Raw genomic sequence first — 27,618 nt, 5'->3', positions numbered from 1 at the left:
GTAGACAGTGTGAATAACCCTCTAGATGACTGGAATTATTGGACCACATTAGAGAGAGAGGAAAAAAGTGAGGCTGGCATATGGTGAGTGTCCTACATATGGTATGTTGTTTATATGTGTTTTTTCCGTTAGCATTTCTCTTCCCTTTGTTGCTCCACCTCCTCCTGCAGCCTCTCCTAACGAGAATGTTAATTCAGAAACTTCTGCGGTTGAAGGAAGGTTTTTGGACCTACGCTATTCTCAAGAGCACAAAAATCAGGCGAAATGGGTTGGCTCGCTCTCCTGTACTCTTGTCTCACTTACACAGTGCTCTGTGTGTTTGTCTGTAATTTTCTATTTCCTTTTATTTCTCTGGAGCCGATAAGGTGTGTGTGTGTGGGGGTTGAAATCACTTTGCCATAAAATATTTCCCCCCTCCAGACAGTGCTTTATATTCACTCAAATATCAATATATTTTGCAATAATTAGAAATGATAGGTGTCACTATGATAGACACATGCTCTTCATACTGTATTAATTCCTTCGGTCCAGTCAAATCCTGATCTTATCCAATGTAGCTTCAGGGGGAAGCTTCCTTGTGCTGCAAAAAACAGGCTCCACCTGGTTCCGATTAACTTGCCACTGGTTGGATCGGCCCAGTGATGGCGTAAGAAAATACGGAGCAGAGAAGCCTGCAATTGAAGTTGTAGATTCATGGCCTATAAAACTAAAAGGCTATTATGGTCATCTATTCAGTCTACCCCTCTGTGTAAGGGGCACCAGAACTTTTCTGAATTACCCTTTTTTTGTGTGTGTGCGCGTGTGATTTTAATGGAGAAAAGCATTCGATCTTGATTTAAACCTTCCAGTGTGTTTCTCCAACTACATCTTCTTACCACTGGCTTCTGTTATACCTTTGTCACCGGACTGGAAACTCTAGTGTTATCAAATTTCTGTTTCTCACATAGTTATTTATAAGCTGTGATCAAGTAGCCTTTTAAACGTCTCTGTGATAACCTAAATAGATTGAGCTCCTTGAGTCTTTCATTACAAGGAATGTTTTCCAATCCTTTCATCATTCTCATTGCTTTCCTCTGAACCTTTTCCAATTTTTCAGCAATCTCTCTTGAATTGTGGACACTATTTCCAGAACTGGTTGCATCCGTGCCAAGGACAGAGGTAACACGACCATATTGTATATTTCTCTGGTGATGTGCCCATGGGTTGTATCAGATTCGTGTCTACCCTCTTGTACTCACAGCTCTTCCCAGCTGATTTATCTGCTCTACAGGCTTTTTCAGACTGACTTCAGTCTGCGGGCAGGGTCCCTACCTTGTAGCAATGACATCCAGTCTTTGTTATTAGAGCAATGTCTTATGTTTGTTCGGACTGAAATTTGCAGTTTGTTTAACTGTGGCCAGTTTCCTGAGCAATCTGGGTTCCACAGTGACTTGGCTGGCTCTTTATTTACTAATCTTCCAATCGTTTCAAGTGCAAACTTTCTAAATATGTTTTCTTATCATTGATAAAAGAGTCACAGATAGAAAAAAAATATCATAGGGCCGTGCGTTTGTGGGTCACCGTTAAAATAAACACCATGGATTATTTTTCCCCGTTTACTACATGCTTGGGACTGAGATTTGACTCTATTTAATAGGTACAATATTGATTTTAATAAATTTTTTCTTCATCAAAATATTATGATTAACAACTAAAAGACTTTCTAATATTCCTCTCCATATTTAATACTACTAAAATTACCTTTATCCTACCAAATATATACTCTTATTAAACAATATCTAGTTAGCTTTGGCAAGATAACTTTCCATAAACTTCTGTTCTCACTGCTTTGATTAAAATGAACTAATATTCCTAGAAGCCATTCCTAATTTTGCTTGAGATCAGTGTGAGGTTGAAATGCCTATAGACATTTAGGTCATCACATTTATTCTTTTTAATTATTCACAAAAATTTTTGCATAGTTCTCTTGAACCTCCCTAGTTCTCCAAGACGTACTAAAAATCCTCACTAACCGTGCAGACAACTTCTCTGCCAAATCTATTAAAATACCTTCATGCAAATTATTCAGGTCTACTGATTTTAAAAATGTCTAGTTTTATTAGCTGCTATTTAACGTTCTCCTGCGCTACTACTGAAATAGAGCTTCATCGTAATCATCTGATATGAATACATCATTTGACTTTTTCCCAAAATGCAGAGTAAAAGTATTTGAGAATGCCTTTTTTTTAAATGTTATTACAAAAAAATCCTAGTAATTTCCATTTAATAATGGAGCAAGGCAATTGTCAGGATTTTTTGTTCATAATATAATTTCAAAATATCTTCATATTGTCCTTATCTCTGTTTCCTCTTTGTGACCTTCGGCTTTCTTTATCAATGCCCTATAATTACCAGCTTCTAATTTACATTATTTTTCCCCTACATTTTCCCCTGCTCCTCCCTTCTGTTTTGTTTTTTTTTAGTAGCTGCCTTCACATACGAAATCATTTTATTATTTTCAGCAAATGTGTAGGAGGTTTTTCCTTGATTGAGGCTTTTTTGAGATGTCCTTTACAGTGCTTTTTAGCAGATTGAAGTTGACAGTCAATTTTTTCCTTTAATTCTTTCTCCAAATTACTGATTCCCACTCACCGTCAACTTTATAGAAGTTGGCTGGCTTATATTACCAAATATAAATATTGGATTTTAATTCATTTGTTCATAACGAATATAATCAAGTTGCAGCTATGTACATATAAGCAATTAATTTTTAATTCTCTGATTCCTCTGTCATACTGAAGTCTAGTAGAGAATTCCTCTCTCGGATGCAGTTAGGAAAATTGTCATTTTTTATTTGTTTAATGTAGCTGACAGTTTATTACGGACACTCTACGGTTTCCAGCTCCTGTTAATATTATTCCATACCCTGTAAGCATTTTTTCCATGTTAAGATATTTCATGACCTGTATGGAAGAAATATAGACTTTTAAAATTATTATTTAAATGTGACAGCAATGAGAATCTTGCAAACGAGGCATAAAAAGTGAGATATAAAATGTCAGTCTGATATAACTACAATTTGAATTATTGCTTCATAATAGAGTATGGTTTTAAAAATATTGACACAGTTACTGAGAGGTGTGAAAGATTTAAAGCACAGAAGCCGTTTGGGTTTTTTTGGTAGGAGTAAAGTGTGAACCTGGATTCACTGTTCTTTCGTGGCCTCTGTTTATTTACAGTATCATATGCAGATTGCTCACTTCAATGCTTTAAGCAGAAATACATAACAGACCGAAAACGCAGCTACAATTAAAACAAATTATAAAATTCTGGAAATCGTGTCTGAAATTCCAGCCTCTTTGAAGTCAGTAGCACTCAAACTGTTAGACTTCCAGCAGTTTTCTTCACAAAACACTGTTCCACGTTATAATGATTTAACTTGCCACTAGCTTCATGGTAAAGTTCACTAACTGGACCATAACTCCCAATTACCTCACCTTGATCTAATCCCATTCTTTAAGAGGGTGAAACCTATTAAGAAATGGTATTAAATAAGAATGCTTTCAGGGAATGTATCTCCTGATTCTTACTACATGATTCCCTAGAAACATTTTTAAAGAGGAATACTGCATTTCTATTTGTGTTGCAAGCAAACTATTCTTAACGACAGACCTGAGATGGGTATCTGCGGTATACGTTTCTAATTTTAGGTATAGTTGCCTTATAATGATCTGGTTTCACTTCTTTTACCCTTTATCTTTCCTATTTAGATGAAATGATCTCTCATTTGGTCCGCAGCACCTGATGCAAAAGGGCAAAGATCTCCATAGAGATCCTATTAAAATATTACTGATCATTCCACCGGTCTCCATCTAAAATTAAATAGTGATGTTCTAAGTATTTTATCAGCAAGAGCACAACGTGTTACCTGTTTTAACAATTTTATGCCAGTACCTTATGAATGTATAATCCTGCTTTACATATATGACAGTTCGGAAAGGAAACACCAAACATATTTGGAGAATACAATCAGTATTAAGTGGATTAACAATAGATTTGGCTTCAATACAATAAATCCAGAGAGACTCTGCGAGCACAGGAACTAGCTACATTTTCTACACAGATGTATTTCCTACTATTTAATGTACATAAAACACATGAATTGAATTTGTTATTGGTATTCCGTACCATGAGGAGAGTCAGGAAAAAAAATCCATATAACCATGCAGGAGCATAATGATAAATATGAGAAAATGGTGCATTGTGCCAATCAGGCAAGTATTCACAGCAAAATGATTATTAGGGGATGTTCATACAAGCAGGAACACTTGTTTGGCTTGTGAGAGGCCAAGGTTGACCGGGCCCAGTGACTAATACACCCTATCACCAGTACAAAATAGTCCTTGAGGCTCCGTATCTGGGAAACTGCACTTTCTCTGCTTGTGCTCTTTCTGATCAGACTTGTCTTTTTCTGGCAGCTTTTGCCAGCAATCAGATTCACTGGAAACATAAAAGAGAAAATGATTGCTGGAGTTGTGCTGAACAAGCGGTGCGTTATCTTTCTTCTTGCTCTGTTTGCCCATGTGCACAATGAAAGGAAGCTGGCGGAGGTCCTGGTCCAGGAAAGGAATTAGGGGCTTTATCATCAGACAATAAGTTGAGCAAATTGCAGACCACAAACTACTTCTCTTCAGAGCACCGCTGAAGGACTCATGGCTGAACTCGGTGCCTTAGAGGTACTGGGAGGAAGTACAGGGAGGTTGTAAAGATGAGTAGCCAGAAAATGAGGGATGCTCGTGCAAGGTCTGCTGTCGAGCAGCGGGCAAAGAACACCAGAAAAAAATTTAAAACTTTCTTTGTCATGTAAATTACTTTCAAAAGGTGCAATAACCCATCATACTTTTTACTCCAAAGCCTTTGGTTGTTCACGTAATAATTTTCATGTAAATATTTTCCAAAGGAGACCACATTTGATGAAAAATTATGATAATATACATGGATTACCAAGTATATATAATGCAGCTGGTAACTAAGAAGAGGACTATTTTTTTAATAGTGGTTCCATTTGATCTAAATAAATGAAAGAGGATTTTAAAAGCAAGGAGTTAAAAAACAAAAAGACTTCCACGACCAGTGAAATAAAACCTTTCTGCCCTTAGTCGTTTTTGTTATCACAGAACCCTTCCTCAGATTCCGATTCAAGGGGTACAGGGGAGAGGTTTTAATATTATATCCTGTAAAATTAAAGATCGTAAAGCAGAACATTGACATGGTGACTGAACCCCTTTGAGCTTTTGAGCTGGTCTTTGGAAACTTGGAAGGAGTCCAGATTTTTGCTAACTCTTTGTTTTCAATCCAAAATAATCTGGAAATAATACCTGTAACAGGAATGATATTAATGTATACCTATAATAAGGACAAAAACTGGTGGAAATATGTCAGCTTAGTCTCTTCTACTAGCGATATGAACTTTACCTTACACATCTCACACAAATTCTTTCAAACATCACATCGTTTGAGTGTCATTTAAAGGATTTCTTTCTTTTTCCATTATAAATTGACGCATACAGAGAAAGAGAACTGAAAAAGGTTGAGCAGAAATCTAATCCACCAAAAATCTTTATGGGTAAACTGTTCCCCTAATAATCCTTCAATCTATAAACTCCTCAGTAAGATACCTAGAGAAAATTGTTCGAAATTCTTACAGACTCAGTACCTCTGAAGATGCTGCAAAGCTGGTCTACTAACACTGGTTAACTGGCTACATGAGGAACCGGGAAATCATGAGCACTGTTCAATTTTCTGGAGTGAGAGGCTTTCTTCTTTTCCCTACCCTTAGCTTGAGGATCAAGTTTTCCATAGAAATTGGCGTGGTGTGGTAGATTTTCCCTCTGCTATTCCATATCCCTGATACTCTCTGCATGGGGAACTGCCACTAACGCCAGAGGGATGCTTGGCTCGGTGTGCTCTCCTGATAGCTACTTCAGAAATGCTGTTAGATTAAATAGCGAGGGACAGCAGGGTTTAAGTCGTGATCCATCAGGCGGATCTGAGAAGAGCCGTTTGCCCTGAGAGAGGATAGACTTTCGAGACATATGGTGCTATAATGGGGGGGTGGGGATTTTTCAATTCCAATCCACCCATTCCGGATGAGAGAGACTGAGCTAATACCCTCGTGTATGGTGCATTGCATCGAGCTACGGAAGTAGCGTTAGGATGGAATTTATGGACTCTCTAAATTGTTTGCCAGGAAATGTTTACTAGCTATGCACAATAAACGACTGTGAAAGCGTATTCCTGTGTTTAATACGATATGGTTATTTCCTTATATTTGGGTCATACTATTATGATACCAATAAAGGAAACTTAAAAAAAAAAAAAAAAAGGAAAAAGAAGAAAACAAACAAGCAATGTATGTTCATATTTATGGGAGTTCATTTGGGAAAGTCTGATTGACTACAAATTGTACAGGGTAAACTTACTGCGTGCACCCCTGGATACACGCCATGCCTGCCATATTAGACATTAAGTATATGACTTCTTTTTAGAGCAAAATATTCTCATCATCAAGTCAAGGTACATTTTTAAAAAAGCCTCGTTACCACAGCCGTAGGGGGTCATACATAATGAAATTACTGTACATGTATAAGGGAAGACTACCTACCTGCCCTCCTAAATGGGTACACAGCTTCACAATTTAGAAATGAAACAGGCAGTTTTGGATCACAGGCTGAAATCTTGGAATTTTGCTCTGGGATGTGACCTTTTCTTCCATACAGCTCACTATTGTACCAGGGACTACTGTACAGTTTTATAGGGTGTGTTAGATTAGATACATTCGCAAACATTTTACCCTGCTAGGAAGCGAAGTCAGAGCTTTGTCTGGTAATCTGTGCAAAGGGCTTTTTCTGCTCCTTCGTTTGCTTTAACGCGAGGCTTTCTATTTTTGTGTAATGCATCTAAGAACTCACCCTATTATTAAAAGAAAGCAGGCACTAACCTAATTTGTTTTAATCGGACATTAAGGGTTTGAGCCTGGAGGTATGCTCGTATTTTTGCGTGGTTGAACACCCTCTTTTAGTGTATGCATATGTGTATTTATACATCCAGTATGCTATTCATGGTAGGATTTTCGAAGTTTAGTAAGCAAATCTTTGTAGCAATGCGGTTTCTCAGTTACTACTTGTATTTTCTGCAAATAACTCCAATAGACAGGCATACTTTCTCTCTTGCTTACTATGAACGTAACAAAGGAGATTAACTGATAAAAATGAATGAAAGAAAATTTAAAATTAGATGTCTCAACTTCTACAGCAGATCATTTAACGTTTTTAGTACAATAAAAATTTGAAAAGCATTAGTAAAATATTTCATCCACCAGGTTTCTTTCATACATCTTTGTTTCAAAATGCAATTTTCGGTGTTTAGGTTGTGGAGTTTTTTTCTGGAACCACGAGGAACAGTATTTATGTCTAGCTGCACTTTTTTGAATTACTGTTACAGTCTAACAATGAAGTTGATCCTGCAAGGTCAATGGGGAAAAGAAAAGACTCAGCACTTCTCAAGGTCAAGGCTGAAGACAGTTCATGTTGTAAAACATTTAAAGGATGAATTGTTTCTCTGAAACGTTTTCAGAATCTCTACTAAGCTGACCACAGTAGTAAAAGTGTATGAAGAATATATTATTTGTAATACTACTAGAGGTAAAAAACAGTAATAAGAAAGAGGCACTAGAAGTATCGTGGTGACAGCAAAACTTGTTTCTACAAATGGGAATTTGTATGTTTGGATGCACTACGAACACATGATTCGTACCACGGGACATTAGTTTTTATTCAAACTTGATTGTTTTAAATGAAAGAGCTTTAGATAAGAATTTTTTTTTATATTGTAAATATGTTTCTCAGCTTAATCCCACTGCCTACAACTAATGAGATGAAAAATCCGAAATGCTTCCAAGGCAGTTTACCTGGACAGTCTCTGGTTTATTAGTTTTAATCAGAGTTGTAGTTGGTATCATGAAGGAAAAGGCACGGCTTTCAGTGTAACATAGCCAAGAAGCTGACATGTCTTGTGCCTTTCTCTTCCATTAGAGACATGCTATGCCTCCAGATGCTGCAGTCTGGATTTAGGGGCATATACTGCTCTTGCACAAATAAGAGTTGCATATGTTATGAGTTAATTCCATTTTTTTGTGTTCTCTTGCACATGGCGTTTTGAAACAGTTAAATGGAAAATATTTTTAGTTTACCATCTTGTATTGAAATATACTTGGATTATTAAATAAAATCTAAATCCCTAAGTGATACGTTCTACAGCTCACATACATAAATGTGTAAAGTTCATGGACAAAATGCCTATGAGGGAATTGCACAAACCCAGACAGTGTCCCCACGTGTTGTAGTTTGCATTTGTGTCTCAGTCAGCTGGAAAGTATGCCAAATAATATACCTCTTCTTTGCTGTACAGCTGAGCTTCACTGCCCCCACAGTGCTAGCTGCTTTCCTTTTGGAAAAGAGGGGGTAGGAATAAATGGGTTTCACACATCTATTGTGGGCGTGTAATTCAGATGAACTGTATCAGATAGATAGGCATCAATGAAGAGACGAAGGTGGCTCCTGAGAGTGATTCAGCACGCCAAAGTCTGATATTTATATTTAGATGGTGTGAAAGTGCCTCAAAGACAGTCCCTAACTAGAACAGTTTATTGAACCCACCCTGGGACCTATCTGCATAACATGAAAGGACATGCAAGTGTGACGCCTAATAAAGCATAACAAATACAAATATCTTGGAAAGGTTCATTTCAAGAAGTAGTATAATATATTCACAGCTCATCGATAAAGCTACATTCTGGTTTTGGGAAATGAAACAAAAAAAATGAGCTTATGCAAATAAATGGGGTTTTGGAAGGTGTCAGTCACTTTAACATATGCCACTTGGACCTTTCTTCAAGATAGTTAAGAACTTGCCTATTTTTTTTTAACATCAGTATTGTCGTTGACGCCAGCAAACTTAAAATAGTTTCCCGAATCAGAATCTTTGAGACAGATACAATTGTGTCTTTTGGTGAAGTCTCTCCAAATTAAGCTCTTCTGGGCATCTATTTTTTAGGGAAATCTAGCTTGCTTGCTTTTTTTTTTTTCTTTTATCATTCTTTCACAAGCCATAACATCTGCATCTAAAAAACCCAGTTTAATCAAAAGTGATTATTTCAAACAATCGTTACTTTGTATTTAATTTCTTCTACCCAGTATCTGTTGTTAGCGTTATCCGATGTTAGGCTTTGAGGAGCACGATCCAGCTATACATAAGAAAAGTACATGCGATTTTTTAGCTCTTTGTTTCCTACAGCTATTATTAATTAAGGTTCCAATCCTGCAAATGCTTTTAGTCAAGCAAATTGCCATGAACGCAAACAGGACTCTGTAAAAACACAGGAGTACTCCCATGTGAAAGTGGTGAAATGAATAGAGTCTGAGCTCTTCAGGTCAGTGAATCTCTTTCTGTTCTGAATACTCGCTAGTTAGGAGTTTCTGCTCCAAGTCTAGAGCTCATCACGCTATAAATCATAAGCAAACACACCTGCAAAGTAAGTGACATAATCCTAGCAGCTATTAAAACCTGGATATTTTGCAGTTATTTATTCCTGACGTATGCATCTGTGTCTCCTTCTCACTCCAGAGCAGAGAAAATTAGAAATGACTAGGAATACACAGGGAGAAGCATTTTACTCATTAATGTGTAAAAGAGGTGATGAAGATTAGTGACTTATCACTCTCCTAACATCCCCTGATGGAGGCACAATTATGAAATATGTCCCTTGCTCCTGGTCCTGCAAGGGCCTGGTATTATCAGCCAGGGGACAATAAATATCTCAGGTAACGGTAGGGTTTTTTCCTCTAGTTTGGTCTTTGCAATGTCAGCATACTGCGTATTTACCCAGTAAACGGGTGTAAGTCACAGCGTAAAACATTTGATGCGCAAAGATTTGAATCATCTGTATTTTTTATTCTGTATCTTTGGATCATCTGTATTTTTTATACTTGAAGTATAATCAGCAAAATGTTAACTGGGCAGCACAGTAAGAAGTAAGCGGTGTTAAAAATACAGAGTGCCGAAAATACACTTCGCCTTTCTTCCGTGCACAACCGTGTCTGTATTTTTGATGGGGGTTCTGGTAAAATGTCTTTTGAATACATATACAGATCCAAATCCACAATACAAATTGTATCAAATAATAAAATGAATAATAGGTAATAGTACAAGCCCTTATTTTTTCCCTGTGATTAGTAATTTTAATAGGAGAATGGACTGAGTGTAGTTGTCTAACTGTCAAGATCTGGAGAAAACAAAATGGAAAACATATTTTCAGGCATCATTGACTTGCCTGCACATGCACTTTGAATACATTTCTAAACACAAATTAAAGATACATGTTATTAAAGTATCCTACAAGGATTGTGATAACTTTTTTAGGTCAGCGTTCTTAAGTGGAGATAATACTAGAAAGAATGAAACAATTGTTAAATTGCAATATAACATGCAGATTGGGAAACAAATACTATTGTGCAAGACAGTTCAGTTTGCAAATAAATGATCTATTTAAAACAAACACCCACCAAAGTTTTGAAGAGGACTTGTTCTGGGGCTTTAGAGTATCTAATGTGGAATGCAAGTTTCCCATAGCTTAAACTCTAAAAGCATTCCTGAAACATCATAATTCAGGTGTGAAGCCTCAAGTACATTAACCATTTCAATATTTCATCGGTTTATTTAAATTAAATAGGAAGCATAAGATGTTTTACTGGTAAGAGCGGGCTGGCAATTCAAATAACTTTTAATGATGTAATGCAAACTTGTAAATCATTTTCGGTGAGGGCCTCATAGTTCAGCATAACTTTTATGTAATATACTAAATTGCTGGCATAGCTTTAAAATTTGTAATACTTGGAGATCATGAAAATTAGAACAGAATCCATATGTATATGGGAGAAGTAGTTGAAAATATGGATTCAGGCTTAAAGTTTTTATAGATACGTTGTAGTCTTTAAAGGAAAAATTGTGTCTGATAAGTGTTAAACCGTGGCACATGTAAACGCTAAAAAGAGTGAAATGGAAGTACACCACAGAAATGTAATGTTAAAGTTATGTGGTACGCATTGTGGTGGTGTAATTTCTCACAAAAAATGTTTTTATGGCAAAATATAGTGAAGATACTGGTATACTGTAGGTTTTTGAATGGTAAATGTGATTATCGTCATTCTTAACTAGTCAGGGATTCAGTATTTTGACAAGTCAGTCAACAAATCATTCTTTTTCTGTGCAAGGATTTTCAGTTAAGGCATTCAGGCATCCCTGAAATGATGCCTAATCCCCAGGCTTTATTATTGCTTATATCTGTAGATTTCCATTGCAGCACAGGTATCAAGAGAAACGAATTATATTGCTTCTATGGGAGTTAAACAGGCAAAATTTAGGGAAAAAAGAAAAGACTGAAAATAAAAATACATCTGTTGTGAATCTGGATTGACTCTAAGGTTAAATAATGATGCCTGCCTTCACCAAATTGCCATGGAAAAATACGAACTGATCATAATTACAGTACAATAAAACCTCGTCCTCTTGCTTTGGTAGGCTCTTGAGTACAATAAAATCTTTGGCTAAAATAAACTGAATTCATATTTGTAAGCTTTCTCTTTGACAGTAAGGAGAATATTCTTAAATGGCATAAATTGTCATCTTTTTGCTGACTTCAACAAAGTTATAACCATTTATACCACTGAAACAGTGGTCCCCAAGTATGACTATCTGTCTAATTTTACTGTAATATTGCAAATATGCAAACCACACACTAGAAAGAACTGTTCAAGAATCCTACTTACATTCTGATAAATATTCAGGAAGATGGTGCTTTCAGCCTCCAACGTAAAAAACTGAGCAGACTACAAAAGTCCTGAAGAGGAGGAATTGTACACTGGTTCATTCAGGTCAATTTTATATGATCTCTTTCCCCATAAATCGTAAGTTAAAAAAAAAAACAAAACAAAACAAAAAACACCACCAAACCCGAAAAACACAAAGCAAATGCAAATATTAGCCCATACACGAAAATATAAATGATGTTCCAAACTGCGTTGGCTCCAGATGTTTTTATGAGTTAAATGGTTTACTGTTTTCATATATTTAAAACATTCTATTTTTTCACTTGATGTTGTAAGCTTTGGGCAAACTTGCTGGCATTGATTTAAGTTATGCTTTTGTACCACATGTAGGTCAAACGCACATTCTGAAAAGATAGAATACGAACAAGAATTCAATCATTAATATTGAGAGGTAATAACTGCTTACACTTTCTTCAGCAATTATTTCACTGAGAAGCTTTGCACTGAAGCTTTCTTTGACTGAAAAGTCACACATTTTTATAAAGGATGGTATCGTATAGCCATAGTTATTTGATAACTCTGCACAGAAACTTTTTTAATCGTTTCAGTAAGCGTTTGAAGTTGTTTATTTGCCTCCACATTAGTTGCCTATATTTGCGTTCTCCTTATATTGTTTAAAATGAGAGCAAAAAGCTCTATAGAGATTTGTGTTTTCAGTTCTTGCGGGCTTAAAATCTCATATTAAAGAAGTAATAAGAACATTTGATCTAGGACTTGTGTACTTATTAGGGGACTCAGGAGTCCAAGGAAGCACAGTCCCGAATATTCAGATTTGATTATGAAGCTAATGGCAAACACTTTGCCGTGCCATTACGACTTTGCTATTGCGTTCCTCCTTTTTTTCTTCTTCTTCACCTTTTGGAGCCTCTCCTACCTCTCCCTAAAAAAAGCACTATTTGGCTCCGTCTCTTATTTCTCTTGGAAACCTAATCTTTCTCCCTCCCCCTCGCACCCTCTCACTTTCTTCATTGTGCTTCACTTATTTCACTTTTTTTTTTTTTTTTAATCCTGTGCTAGAAATCCTGTGCGGCCATCCCATCCCCTAGAATTTTTTTTTTTTAAAAAAAAAGCTTTTTTTTTTTTTTTTTTTTTTTTACACTGGCTTGGGTTTGGGGACTTCCCCGGCCCCTTCGCAGCTGTGGCGGTGTCAGGGCTTCGGCGGCGGCGACCCTTGCAGGAGGGGTCCTGGCATTCCTGCCCCCCCCTCCACGTCCCCCGTCCCCGGTCCCCGTCCCGGCCCCCCCTGACGGCGCCTGACCCCCGCGGCCGGGGCGGGCGGACTGACAGCAGCAGGTTGGAGAGCCGCGGAAGGGTGCGGAGCGGTGCGGAGAGGGGAAGCGGCCGCCGGCGGGGCGGGGGGGGGGGGGGGAAGGGGGGGCCGCCCCGCCGCTCCCCGGGTTCCCACCTGGGGCCGCCCGCCCCCGGCCCGAGGGCTGCGGGGGCGGGCGGCGGGGAGACGGGCCGGGGCCGGCGGGGCCGGTGCGGGAGCCACGCAGCCCGCCACCGGTGACTCTCTGGCTTGGTGGCACCGCCTGGTTTCTGAGGGACACCGCCACCCCTGCGCTCGCAGCCCAGCAAACCCAAGAGGGGTTCAGCCACTGAGTTTTTCTTTGTACTCCTCTCTTTTAATATTAGAGCACATATTGAAACGATAAACACAATGAAAAGCACAAAATATTTCATCAGTGTTGTAACTGTATATTTCCTTTATTCTGAAGAAATATCAAGTTTTGAACAGTGCACAGAGGCAGCAACTTCTGCTTTGGACGCCACTCTCTTTTTAAAGACCGCGTTGTTACAGTTAAATCTAAAGACAATTTTTAAAAAGCATTAGATGTCAGAAAAGGGGGGAAAATCTTACCGTCGAAAGACTGCTGCAGGTTCCAGCTCAGTCTGAAACTGCAGGGAAAAGTGGAGCAGCTGCTGAACAAAAGTTTTAGATTTTTTTTTTAGAAAGTCTGCAAAACTAATTTCCCACAAAATAGGACTCAATTTCCGTTTAAGAAACTAGCTCTTGCAAATCTCATACAATTCCTGATTTTTTCCAATAGCAATTGAAATTCATTTTATCTTTCGCACATGGACCCAAGAATTTAGGCTTAAATTGCAGGAGCGCAATGGTTTTCCTTTTTTTTTTTTTTTTTAATTTTGATTTGGGGGAGGAGGAGGAGGAAGGTAGAGCGAGGAGGAAGGGCTAAGAAACAAAACGTTTCCGCAGTGGGTACCTCTTTGGTCAGTGATGAATAAATGCGTTATCCTAATTTAAACCAGTTAACAGTCGCCTTCGTGGCTACTGTTAATTCCACTACACCCACGGCTAAAAAAAATTAAAAATGCCAAGCCCAGGCTCTCTAGGTTGTCCCTCTTGAGTCACTAAAGACCACAACGAAGGAAACGAAAATACCGGGAATAAAAATTATGCGAGTTCACGTTTTGCAGGGGCAGGGGGCAAAAAGGGAAACTTGTGTTTCTCTGGACAGATTTGATGGCCCGGTGAGCGCCGGTGGTTCCGCCGCGGAGGCAGCCCCCTGCTGCCGGGGGGACCGCGGGAGGTGCGGGCGGGGCGGGACGGGACGGGACGGGACGGGACGGGACGGGACGCCGGGTCGCTCCCGGGGGCCGGGGCGGTGGGTGCGGGCGGAGGGGGGTAAATGCTCCGCACCCGCGGCCCGCACCGCGCTGCGGCGGGGGATGGCGGCGGTCGGCCCTGGCCCCGACCGCTCTCGCCCAGCTCCGCACGACTCCGCGGCCGCCTGCGCGCTGGGCCGAGCTGCGCCCTCCCACCTGGGCGCGCAGGTGAGGCGCTGCCCAGCGCCCTCCAGCCCACGGGGAGAAAGGGGCGGCGGCAGCCCCCCCACCGCACACACCCCCCCACCCCCGAGTAAACCCCGCGGATTTCTCTTCACGTCTTTATTGCTGTCCTCGGGGGTGGGGGGGCTGGTGGCACTCCAAGCAGCCCCGGCAGCCCCGACGGGGCGGTGATGGTCCCGCGGGGGCACCGCCGCCCCCCACCCTCCCTCCCCTCCGCCCACCCCACCATCCCCCCCCGCCGATCCGGCCTCGCCGGCCCCGGGGGCAGCCCCGCCGGCCGCCGCGGCGGGGGGGGGGGGGGGGGGGAGGCGTGCTCCCCGCGGCCCGCCCGGGGGCAGGGGGAGGCGGGCTGAGCCCCCGCCGAGCCGACCCCCCCCACCCCCCCCCGCCGCTGCCGCGGGCGCCCGGGGCGCGGGCGCGCAGCGCTGCCGCCCGCTGACGGAGCGGCTCGGCGCGGGGACGGCGCTGGCGTTTTGGAGGGAGTTTGCATGTGGTCAGTGCTGTGTTGCTAAGCCAGCCCCCAGCTCACATTACACACTACTGTATTTATAACCTCTCGGAGCTGTTTCCCCCTTCAAGCAGTTCTCTGGGACCACCTTCTATTGGCTTCAACCTCTCCCACTTCTTGACATCTGAGCAGCTCTGAGAAAGGCTCATCTAGGTCCGAGTGTTTATGCAGCGGAGACTGGCCACTAGGGCTAAAGACCTGGATTATCTGAGCTCAGCTGCCTGCTGCAAAGTCTGTCGTTGCCGTTTTGGAAAAAAAAATCCCAACCCCGATCTGTTTACAGTGAAAGTTGACAAAGGGTGGTGAAGTTGGATCTTTCCTAAACTCTCCTGCCTGGAACCTGAGACTTGCATGCCATGGATCACACACTCTTTGGCTGCCTGCGCAGCCCCCATGCCACTGCGCAGAGCTTGCACCCTTTCTCCCAGTCTTCTCTTGCCCTGCATGGAAGATCTGACCACATGTCCTACCCTGATCTGTCTTCTTCTTCTTCCTCTTGCATAATAGCGGGATACCCCAATGAGGAGGGCATGTTTGCCAGCCAGCATCATAGGGGGCACCACCACCATCACCATCACCACCACCACCACCACCAGCAACAGCAGCACCAGGCTTTGCAGACGAACTGGCACATTCCTCAGATGTCGTCTCCTCCCGCCGCGGCCAGGCACAGCCTCTGCCTTCAGCCCGACTCAGGAGGACCCCCGGAGCTGGGCAGCAGCCCCCCCGTCCTGTGTTCAAACTCTTCCAGCCTGGGCACGAACACCCCCACAGGGGCAGCGTGTGCGCCAGGGGACTATGGCAGGCAGGCTCTGTCCCCGGTGGAAACAGAGAAGAGGTCCGGCAAAAGGAAAAGCGACAGCTCAGGTAACGGCTCACGCTTTCCCCCTGCGGGGCGGGACACCCCCGGGCGGAGGGTGCCGGGGGGAGCTGCGCTGCCGGGCCCCGGGTCCCCCCGCCGCGGCTGGGCTCGGCCGGGCTGGCCCCGGCCCGGCCCCGGTCCCGGTCCCGGTCCCGGTCCCAGCCCCGGCCGCCGCGGTGCTCCCGCCGCCCGCTGACATCGGGCTGCCGGGTCTCTCCTTCCCTCCAACGCGCTCTCGGGATCTCCATCATTAAAGCAAGCTTTATTAGAGTTACGGGGGGCGGGGGGGAGGGGGGGAATTAAAAAGGAAAAAATCCATCACGTCCAGCATGAAATCAAGGTGGTGGTGGCGGCGGTTGCGGCCGGGGGAGAGTTTCCTACAACTAAGGGGAGAAACGCTTGAAGTTTCGGTGAGGATTTTAGCATCTGGTCCGGCGCCCCCCCTCCCCCCTGCCCGGTACGCCACCTTTGCTTCAAAATTCAGAATAGAGCGCGCTCCTTCCCCTCCGCCCCTTCGCCGCGGAGCTGACTGCGGCTCCCAGGCGATTGCACAACGCCTGGAAACGCTGCCTTGGAAGTGGGAATTGGGGAGAGGAGCTGATGCCTGGCTGCCTTGGAGGATCTGGGTGCGCCTGCATCAAATCCTCAGCGTGTAAGGGGCAAAATTCGGAGTCTGTAAAGCAAACGGGTGAAGGGGAGTTTTTAGAAAGCTGCTTCACTTCGGTTTGCTGGTGGCGGGGGCGGAGGGAAGGAAGGAGCTGTCTGACTTTTAAAATCACTGCAATTCTTACTTAAAGACGAGCGTAAAACCATGTAGACCCGCAGTCGTTCCAGGGCGATGATTTGGCATCGCTGAGCCTGCGAAAAAACCTTGACATAATCTTTTGCTTTTTAAAAAGGCAAAGCCTGTCAAAGTCCCACTCTGACAAAAGCCACTCGGCAAAGGCAACGCGACTGATGGCACTTCCGTTAGAGCGCACATAAACCAGGGGGGTCATCAAAAATATACTGACACAGGCAGGAGGCACTTGAAAAAGAGAGGGCTCAACAGTTTGAGAACTCAAGAGCAGGCGTAGTGAATTGTTTGTTACCGAAGAAGAGAAAGTGAAAGGCTTTTCCAGATATTTATGAAGTTCACAACTGAAACCGTGACCTCTTTCACTCGAAATGTTGTGAGCTTGGTAAAGTGGTAAGCGACAGAAATGATTTTAAAAAATAACCCTCAAGGATACCATCGTTTTCTTCATTGTCCGTTACACTAAGAAATGTTGAGAGTAATTCAGGATGGGTTTAACTGAATTTCATTTTACGTAGCTGGTGTACGGGCTAAAAACTCTTCCAAGATTAAAAGCCGTATTTAGTTAAAACACTGGTGGCGAAACCTCTTGTTGCATCCTCATTGCATCTTATCAAATAAAAGGAATTCTCTGATTCTGTGAGGTGTATGAACAATACTAAAATTCGGGTTCCCATTACTACTGGGAAAATAAATGGATGCTTGTCGGTGTAAGGATTTACTGTATTTGTCAGTCTATTGAAAGCTGAAGGGAAAAAAAGGAAATCGGTCCCTTTCACTGTCAGGGAAGTTTCTGTATCGCTTTCTGTTTATTTCATTTTGCAATGCAAACAAAAAGAAAAAGCCGGTGGGGAATGTCACAAAGCTTCCCCTCCAGTGACCGGAGCCTTCCACTGGGTTTAGCGGACAAGGGTCCACTTTAGCCCTGGTTATGCTTATCCTGGGCTGCACTCCGAACCTCACTTTCTAAGACATTCTGAAGATCAAGGCAGGTAACTATTTCCTCCTCCCTTCCCCTAAGAAAAAAATATTATGTCCGTTCACACAATCGTGAATCTCTCAAACCGAAAATAGGCATCTTTTGACAATGACTGGGTAGCTGCTCTGTCTTTGGGTTTTCTTCAGGAAAAGCCTGAGTTTTGGACTGAACGTTTAACCCCACCCCTTTATTAATCCTGAACTCTGGTGCTAGATATTTAATGCCCTTCTAATGTATGGCAGCAAGAACTTTTTTTAGGTCGCTGCGTTTCTATATTTGTCATCCATAATTGCCCCTCTTTTCATTAAAATTCATCCCCTTTATTTCTCTTTAATCTGTGGGGTTTTTTTAAAAAAAAATTACCATACTTGAAAGAATTTCGTCCACGCCTTCCCCACTTTTGGAGACATATTCATCACACTTGGAACTACTTCAATAGGCATTTGTATAAAATCCTAATAGTAAATAACTAAGAAGTGAAGAGAGACTGTTTAAGTTTCAGTGCCAGCATTCTGAGACAATTATTAATGCTCTCGCTTATTTACAAATACATTTCCTCTCCTTAAGCGTATCACTTAAAGCCACAGAATGTTCAGTGTTTTCTTGAGCATCGAATCTGTTCCGCATTTCAGAGCTGAATTAACCTTAGGCTACCCCCTTCTTGCACTCCTTTACTTTCATTCCTGGGTGGTTAAGATCAGGAACGTTGATTCATAAAGCTGCGTTCATAGACGGTTTAAAGAAAGTAAAACGTGAACATTCCTTGTATCATTTATCTCCCAAACTAGTAACTGTTGCTCAGCCATATAGATACTCTGAAAATTTACCAGCAGAGATACCCCGTTTTCCTCATTTGTTATGATGGCGGGAGTGTAATTTTTTAAATTATAAACAAAAATCGAGAAGACGAGCAAAGTTTTGGACGGTGGACTGTATGTTTGTCCCTGTGCTTGCCCTTTTTCCCCTGGAATTCACATATTTCAAGGGAATGGAGGGGGGATAGAAATATTTTGCACTATGCTCTGTTATACTTTTGTTTGGGATTGAGAAAGCAAGGTGAAGCGTGGTTTCATGTTTAGTTTTATAAACTGCCTGACTTACAGTTTTTTCTTGCCCTAACCCAGGTTTTAAGCAGTTTGGGAAGTTCCCTTTGAAGATATTGAATAGGCTGCTACAGAACAGGGTGAAATTGTCAACTGTTCTTGTTGTAAAGGACTGGGAAATACTCCTTACTTAGTCATCACCTCCCGCATGCTACAGCTGTCAGTGTCTCCAGGTTTTGGAGTAGCTCTGTCATTATCTGCAGAACATTCCTTTCAACCTGCGTAGGCCCAGAAGTGGGTCAGTAAACTTGTGGGGGGGGGGGTGAGGAGCGATGCACACAAATCTTTAGACGTTAATGTTTTTTGCAGTGAATAATGGCATCTGCATCCTCGCCTTTGTAACTCAGCTCTGCATATGTCAAGGATGTAGGAGTAAAAAGACGATAGTAAATTTGAGGATGGGTTGCAAATAAATGCACTTATTTTAAAGCGCACTAATGGTCAGAATTATCTGTGTGCTAATGAGGTGCGGATGAAAACCATGCTGAGTGGATAAAAAACATATTCTTGGAGCGCTTTGTTGCTTTGTGGTACGAGTTGTTCTGTATGGAATATTTTGGATTTTTCTGATGCCTCCCCTTCTCATTACTTGCCTGTGACTTTTGAGGCCATTTTATTTCTGGTTTTTATAGAGCAGGTTTTCATTCTCAGACCATGCAGAACGCATCAAATGCAAAATTACCACTGCGATTGTCTAGGTTGGCTTACTTAGGTCCAAGTTTTCTTAAAACTTCAGTCGGGAGAAAAGCATATTAATGCCTATATAGAAAGAGAAATCTGGATTTACTGAGAAATACGAAAAGAAAGTGAATCCGGTAGCCTTAAGGAAGGCTAAAATGCTGTGGCAAAAAAAAAATAATCAGGACTATGCTGAAAAGATTAGGGGGAGGCTGAGTACTGTTGAAGGAGTTCTAAGCATTACAACTATCCAAACATTTAATTGCGATAGATAAATATATGTTATAAGAAAATTTGATTCCAGTTAAAGACTAATGTAATTAAACACATGCCCGCAGGCTTAAGAAACCTTTTTATTTTTATTTATTCATTTTTAATTTTTTTAAAGTTTGACATGAATGAATGTTTTTATATGGCGCAGATTTCCAAGGGAAGGCTAGCAGGTAATAACAACTATTCATATTTTTGACGGTATTTACAATAGTATCATATAGAAACACTGCTGTTAAACATACCAAAACATTTCAGGAATCCAGTGTTTCAATAGCTCTTCTGCTGGTTTTTGTTCATTGACAAATCACATGAAAAGAAAACAACACTCTCTTTTTCCAGTTGTTTTAACACCTTTTGTAACCTACCTACTCGCAACATGCAAGCAGTAAAAAGTTACATCTCCAGGGAATTTATTTTAAACACATCTAAATATCATAAATCATATGTGCGTGTTTGAAATGGTCTCTAAAAAGCAGGTAATTTTGATAAATGATTATAAATACTGTGAAATCATGGGTTTTGAGGACTTCTGATTGGTTTCTGAAACACATCAGTAAGAAAAATGAGCTGCACACTTGTAGTCAAAAAGAACTGTGTAACTGATTCATCAATATGTCTGTGCTTTTCAGCGTGGTTGTAAACGGAAGCAAGAAAAAATACATAATAAAGCATAGTTTTTCTGGAAAGACTTAATTTGTTTGGTATCCAGTATCAAAGCCCCACTTACCATTAAAAAAAAACAACCCCACAACAACAAAAAACACCTCTGTAGAATTCATAAATGAAACAAGTTCAAAATACGATGAATAATAATAATAATATTTTTAGGAGAAAACTTTTAAGGCTGATTGCTTAGCAAATGTTAGGCTACCTAGTGGGCTACTTGCTGGATTGTTTAATAGATGAAAATTTGCAGTACATTCGCATTTGCTCTCAGGAAATAATAACCAGGAACTTTTCTAGGACTGTAAAATTTTTAAACACTATTTTACCGATACATTCTCAGAATTCTTTGCCCATAGCCAAAGAGTAATTTTGCGTGGACAGAAATAAGTATGGCCTCTAATTATGTACTTCTGCCTGGTTATATATATCATTCAATAGGATCTACACTTCCCCCCCACCCCCATTTTAGAAACATCAGGGTCCCAATCCAGACGTTCACTGGAGCACAAATGTTTTTGTGCGAAGGTCTATTGACTCTAATGGAACTACTGAAGTGCTCAAGGTTTTTTAAGCCCTTGGAGCTCATTTCTGTTACTCTGTTTTAAATCTTTGGCACAGAAATATAATTGCATGTTATTCTTTTATTATTTGGTATTAAGCACTATGAAGGATCCCAGTCTTCAAAGCAAAACCACCGAGGGGTCTGGATGAGTAAGGAGTGTGGTACCAAAACCAAATGCAGAAGGAGATATGGACACATGGAGATTAAAGATCCAAACATTCTGGCCATATCTGGAGAAAATTTCACTAAAGCTTTTTAAAATTCATGGTTGCAGTTACCTTTCAGGATTTTTAAACTGGTGTTGCATGGTAGGGAAATAAAAATGCTTTATAATTATTGTAGATATTAATTGATAAAGTACTAGGATTGCCCGATTGTTTAAGCATTGCCAATTCAGCATTATATATATAAATTGAATTTTAATTTCATTGGTTTTAACATCCTAGGATAAATTTTTTCCTAATGTATCTAGCAAAACTTCTCTAGTATTTTGCACAGTAAGTAATCAGATTCTGGATTTTTTTTTGTCAGACTTGTTGCCCTTTTTAGACATGCTAATCATTTAATAAGTGCTTTTTAATTGAGCCTGTTAACCTGCATATAGTTTGCTGTTTGGAAGTCTTCATTCTTCAATGATGTAATGACTCGATATGCTGTATCTTTGAAGTCCTCAAGAGCAGGATTGAGTTCTGTGTCTTGAAATTCAAGGGAAGGTGGCAACATTATCTTTGCTGCTGTCTGCTAATAATCTGATATTGCTCACTGGATTATTGCTTTCAGCAAATACGATGTTACACGGCAGTATGAATGGTTGCTGTAGCACGTTTCTTTCAGTAGCAAAATGTATTCTACCAAGCAGTTTTTTCAGCCTCCAGGAAGGAAGCAAAGTAAATCTGGTTTCATCTGCTAGAAGGAGGAAAGTTTAAATCCATCAGTAAAATGTAGTTATGGTGGGGTTGGGTTCAATCCTTATTTTTGCTATGTTATCCCGTGTCCTTGTTCTAATACACTGAAGAATGCAACTTGAAAGGACGCGAAAGCAAAGTCATATTTTTTAAATATAAATACTTGCATATGTCGCTAATAAGGTTTCTAACTAAAATAGCGTGGTGTTAGAGAAGCTTGATAAACAGTGCTTGAGGCTACTTCATTACATCAGTGCACAGCTGGGCACTGAACCCAGCCGTATGATCTGTCTCCAGCCTGTGCCCTATCCTTTTATGTCCGTTTCCCCAACCTATACAATGGCAATACCACTGCTTTCCTTCCATTTGTAAAGTACTGTAAGCTTTTATTTAATGAAAAGCTTTGTGTGCTCGTGTGTGTGCCTGTGCGCGCGCACTTGCGCTTTTTTTAGTAGGCTTTAAAGACTTACAGATCTGCATCACCATTTCTCCAGTATTACTGGTGGCAGGGTAGGAGCGAGACGGTGCGCAGTCACCCCGCAGGAAAAAGCCTCCCTCCCGCTACTCGGCAGGGCAATCGCATCACCTTTACCTGCATGAGCTCGTGTGGCCGCATAGGCGCACCCAGCAAGAAGTCATTTGACTTCTGGGGTGAGTGGTTGGGGTCTTTGATGATCGGATAGCTGCTTTTCTACTGCATTTAATGGATGTCTGGATTCAAAAAATAGCCTGGTGCAATTGTGTTGGATGCACACAGGCTAGTCTTGCATGTATTTGAAGTATTTGGAATCACTAAAAAAAGTTATTAAAATAAATGGCTTATAAACGTACATCCTAACGGGAGTTTCACCCAGAAGATATTGATGACAAAACTCCCACTGATTTTTGGTAGCACCAGATTTTACATTGTGCGTTCTTACTATGAATGTAGCTTAGCTTGGGAGAAGGAGATAGGCCACTCAGCCGTGCTAGTGCTTGTGCTTATGCTTTTTATGATACGCTGTCTCGCATGATTCTAGCGGCAAACACAGCAAAGGAATGCTTGTTTAAAAAAACACTGCTGCCATCGGTCTTAGTTTTCTAGCATTTGTTGTCCTTGTTATTTATGAATATATATTACAAAATCTGTGCCCTTTGATAAGTTTCCCTAAACCATATACCATTTAAAATAATACTTTAATAGGCAAAAATTTAAATCACACTGACGTTATTCAATGTCTGCTAATTTTACATGTCTATCTGTAATATCAGTAGCGCAGAGTTGCATCACTGTATCCTAGCATTCACTGAGTGATGCAAAGTGAAAAAAAAATCATTAATATAATGGGATATAGTAGTAGACAGTTCACAGTCATACACGAAAAGTTGCTTCTGAAACCTTCTACTAAACCTTATAAATGGACAACTTAGGCTATCAAAATTCTACTTGTTAACATCAATGATATTAAAGATGTAAAATTCATTGTAGATTAGGCAGGTTGTCCTTCATTTTGAGACCTTGGACTAACATAACTCCTATTCGGAACATGAGTTTATTTTCAATATGGAATTGTGAATTTTACAAATAGTTTTGGGGGTGGGTTACTTGACTGGAAGTTGTGCCTTTTACTAAATATGCATGCGATTATTCCTCAAAAATAAAACCAGAAATCACATTTGGAAATTGGCTACTGAATATTTTGTTTTTTAACGATGAATGTAATCATTCAATACTATGCAGTCTGAAACCACTGGAGCTTCTTGCTCAATACGAACAAAAAAAGCATTCTGACCTTTGTATTGAAAATTACCTGTGCTGAATAAACCTTGCAGTAGTAGGAAAAGGGGCCCTTAAAATACATAAAGAGAAGAAAACATACATGAAAACTTAACGGTCATTTGAAAGAAAAGTTATTTTGTACTTGAACCTATGTTTCCTTTTATCTTTCTTTTCAACAAATGAAACAAAATAATTGACCAAACAGCAGAAGAAACAAGTCTCAAAGGAATGAGTCAAATCTTTCATTTATGATGGAAGAGCATAGTTTTACTAAACCAATAAAATCCAGTGGATTATGAAACCCTAACTGGAAGCCAAGTAATCTTTTTTCTTTCTTTCTTTCCTTCTTTTTCTTTTTTTTTTATGAAGCTGCTTCTTGGACTAGAGAAAAATTGGTTGATTGAACATTATTTTATAGCAAATAGGATATGAAAAACTAAAACTGAAACAGATTACTGCAGGCTTTTAAAAGTCCTTCTTCCTTCTGCACTCTCTCAGATCTCTAATAGCTATTTTTTATTTTTAGCAAGTGAGCCTGAACAAATGCTGCCTTACATAAACTGCGTTAGATGCACTTCAGTGGCCTCTGCCACCATTGTCAGCTTTGATTCTTAGCCTGTGATCCTACGATGATGCCAGTATGCATTTAATTTTGTATGTTGGGAGATGAATGAAATCTTGGGTGTGCTGAAGTCAAAACTAACTACTGAGTGGAGCCAGGACTTCACAGCAGAAGAAGTCGTATTACTTTGATACGAACACACCCGAAGTTAAGTGTATGTTTACACATTTTGGTGAATTGAGGGCATTAGTCACTTAAATTTACCAAGCGGAAAAAACTGTTTCCCACTTTGGTCCTTCTAAAAATAGATACTAAAAAAATCTGTTGGACATATGTGGACTGACAATATAGCTCTGAAGAGAGTTGAATGAACTGTGGGTTTTCTACCTGCCAAGCAAAAAATGGCATAGTCTAGAAGTAGGCAATGTACCCTGACTGTGTGTGGGGGCTTCTTTGGATGGGGGTGTTTTTACAGGGTGAGCGCAGGTCCTCAGGAACACGGGTCTCAGTAGCTTTTCAAGTTTTTCCTTTTCTTCCAGCTGATGCAGAATACAAGAACGCCCTACAAGGCCCCATCCTCGTAGGGTATTTGGACCGGCAAAACCTACTTGTTAAAATGTGCTTATTACTGTAAAAAGAATGGTAGGAACAGTGACTAGATGTCTCCTAAAATAATGAAAATATCATTTGGTTTAGTCAAGGAGAAAGAAATGAAGTCAGATGTGTTGATAAACTATACGATGGCATAATTTGCGAGGCTTTGGTACACTGAGCTGGTAAAAATGGTGTGAATGGAAGCCCGGGCGGCTATGCCGACGTTGACCGCTCAAAGATGTCTTGTAAAGCTTTGTGCTGAGAATGCCAACCAGTATTTTCTGCCAGAAGAAAACAGCGGTCTAATGGGGGCTAAGTCATGTTCACTCCTTTTGATTTGATATTTTCTGAACTAGATTTTAAAAACTAGTAAAAACCCACAAGTCACACTCGCCTTATATAGGGCTTAGGGAGAACTGAGAACGTTGCAAGTCCTTTGCGCTTTGGAATTACTAGTATGATTGAAGTGACACGGTAGTATTAAGTGCCTTTTTTTTTTTTGTTTGTTTGTTTGTTTGTTTGTTTGTTTGTTTGTTTGTTTCTTTCTTTCTTTCTTTCTTTCTTTCTTTCTATATTCTTGTTTTGGGAGTGCCACAATGACCTCAAGCCACAGCTGTGTGTTAAGTCTTTGCGTTCCTGAGGACATTAGAACAATACACACTAATGGTCTCACTCCCGGCTCCCTCTCCTTCCCTCCCTCCCTCTCTTTCTTTTTTCGCACAAGTCCACTTCTGAAGGAGTGTATGCCTGTATATCCTTTCCATTTCCTTTTATCCTTGCAGAATGAGCACTTTCTTTACGGCAAAACAAAAAATACCACCCTTTACCTTAATCAGATTTCCATTAGATGTTAACCTGCAATAACTTAAGAACCGCAGTGATCCACTAAATAGAACAGTACTGTTAGGTAATATTATCCTTTTAGGCGATGCAAGATGAAACAGTTATGGATCAGTGGAGCAGAGTCAGATAAAAATAGGAGGCTTCATTAGCAGTTATCCATAGGCGTCTTGAATCCGCAGCATTATCCTTTGTATTATTACCACTTTAATTTACATGATTATCTAATAGTTCATATTATTGCACCAATGCAAAGAGTGACTATTCTGTCTGTATTATTTGTTTTTATGAAATAATATATTATTATTAAAAGTAGTAAAAAGAACAACTGAAATTATAAATTTAAAAAACCGATGTGAATATGCACAGGAGAAAAAGCTGGAGACAAGTGTGCAAATATTTTGGATTGGTTTACATTATGAGGAAATATGCTGCCAAGCTTTCCTGTAGCTTTGGTTTAGCTTTACATTTTAATTTTTTTTCTCCGCTCATCCTGACCCCTTTGTTTTTTACACTTCGATACATTGCTACAACTTTATGAGGCAAACATCTTTATTGCTTTAATATGAGGGTACGTACAGAAATCTAACAGTATTCGAACCCTATAAAGCTATCTTTATTTCTCTGGTTCCAAACTGAAATTTAGACATACATAGAAGGCGCCAATTGGGTTTGCATTCTGCTGGCATGAGAAATATCAGAGATTTAATGCTTTTGTATTTGCAAACACATCACATGAGCTTTGCCAGACATGACACCCAAACAAACACTTCTTTTGGATAGAGATTGTGTGTTTCAAGTACGGTGGCTAAATGCGTCCAGCCATTTTGAAGTATGCTTGGTGAAATGTAATTTACAGAATGACCCAATCCTTCAAGGTTCTTGGGTAAGCCGTTTCCTTCCCTCCTGCAAAAGTCACTCGGTGCTTTGCCAGGCTGTGTACTGATGCTCTAATTCTGTCGACGCTTAGGTTATTGTGTATAATTCTCTTGGAGTTAACAGTCTAATGTTGAAAAAGTTAAGGACAGGCATGTCGGTTGCTACTCTGTCATTGATTCCTTCAGCTCGATGGTGTGCGGCTAAGAAATGTTTGTAGTTCCACAACATATGGGTAGATACCATAAAAATATTATTTATGGAGGCTCTGGCTTGCTTTGTGTTTTTCAAGCATGTTTCCACAACTAATTGATGCTCTTAATTCACACACACACAAACTAAATGCTGCATCCACGTTAATCTCGAAACATATGGTTGACTTGATTATGTAGATAAGTGGAAAGCTTGATGCTACCCGTATAATGGAGTCTGGCTACATGTTATTGCTGTCCTATTAATTAAAAGGACCTTGTTAACATATCGTCAGACTCTTATTACAAAAGGCAGAGGTGAAATCCACACTGAGCTAGAAATGCAAGAAGTACTGCTCTTATCTGAGGTGTTCATATGAACCTACATGGAGATGCACTAGTTCAGAAGTTATTGGGCGGGGGGTACGTGTTCCCTAAGTACCTCTGGAAGAGTATTTCTGCAAGTTTGGGAACTGAAGCAAGTCCAGGGAATGGGTGTAGCATGTTGCACAACAAGCACAAAAAGAAGGTCTCGCTAATCAGCCTTTGCACCTTCCCTACCATGTAATTTAATGTCTCCTGTATCTCTGCTCTTCATAAAGCCTAAGAGCCAGCTTTATGCAGTTAAGGTCATTTTCTTCATAAAAGCAGACAGCATTTCCTTTCCTTCCATGGTGAAAATGCACAGACATAGGGAAAAAATGCTCACAAAAGAGACCTGGGGATAAG

At 40.5% G+C, this 27,618-nt stretch overlaps 1 protein-coding gene and 1 long non-coding RNA gene across 2 annotated transcripts in view; one reads left to right on the top strand and one right to left on the bottom strand.

Annotated features, from left to right (window-relative positions):
• Positions 1 to 11,936, bottom strand: part of LOC134510599 (uncharacterized) — a 29,923-nt gene extending 17,987 nt beyond the window's left edge. Inside the window, exon 1 of the long non-coding RNA XR_010069668.1 lies at positions 11,865 to 11,936. This is a non-coding gene — a long non-coding RNA (uncharacterized LOC134510599). The remainder of the gene's footprint in view (positions 1 to 11,864) is intronic.
• A 3,391-nt stretch (positions 11,937 to 15,327) lies between these two features.
• The window catches only part of MEOX2 (mesenchyme homeobox 2), a 52,767-nt gene continuing 40,476 nt past the window's right edge, over positions 15,328 to 27,618 (top strand). The window contains exon 1 of the mRNA XM_063324942.1: positions 15,328 to 16,110. Within this exon, the coding sequence (XP_063181012.1) occupies positions 15,600 to 16,110 (511 nt within the window). The 5' untranslated portion in view covers positions 15,328 to 15,599. The remainder of the gene's footprint in view (positions 16,111 to 27,618) is intronic.

The sequence above is a fragment of the Chroicocephalus ridibundus genome, chromosome 2 (assembly GCF_963924245.1).
Source record: "Chroicocephalus ridibundus chromosome 2, bChrRid1.1, whole genome shotgun sequence".
NCBI classification, from domain to species: domain Eukaryota; kingdom Metazoa; phylum Chordata; class Aves; order Charadriiformes; family Laridae; genus Chroicocephalus; species Chroicocephalus ridibundus.
This window is presented reverse-complemented; position numbering and strand designations above follow the sequence as displayed.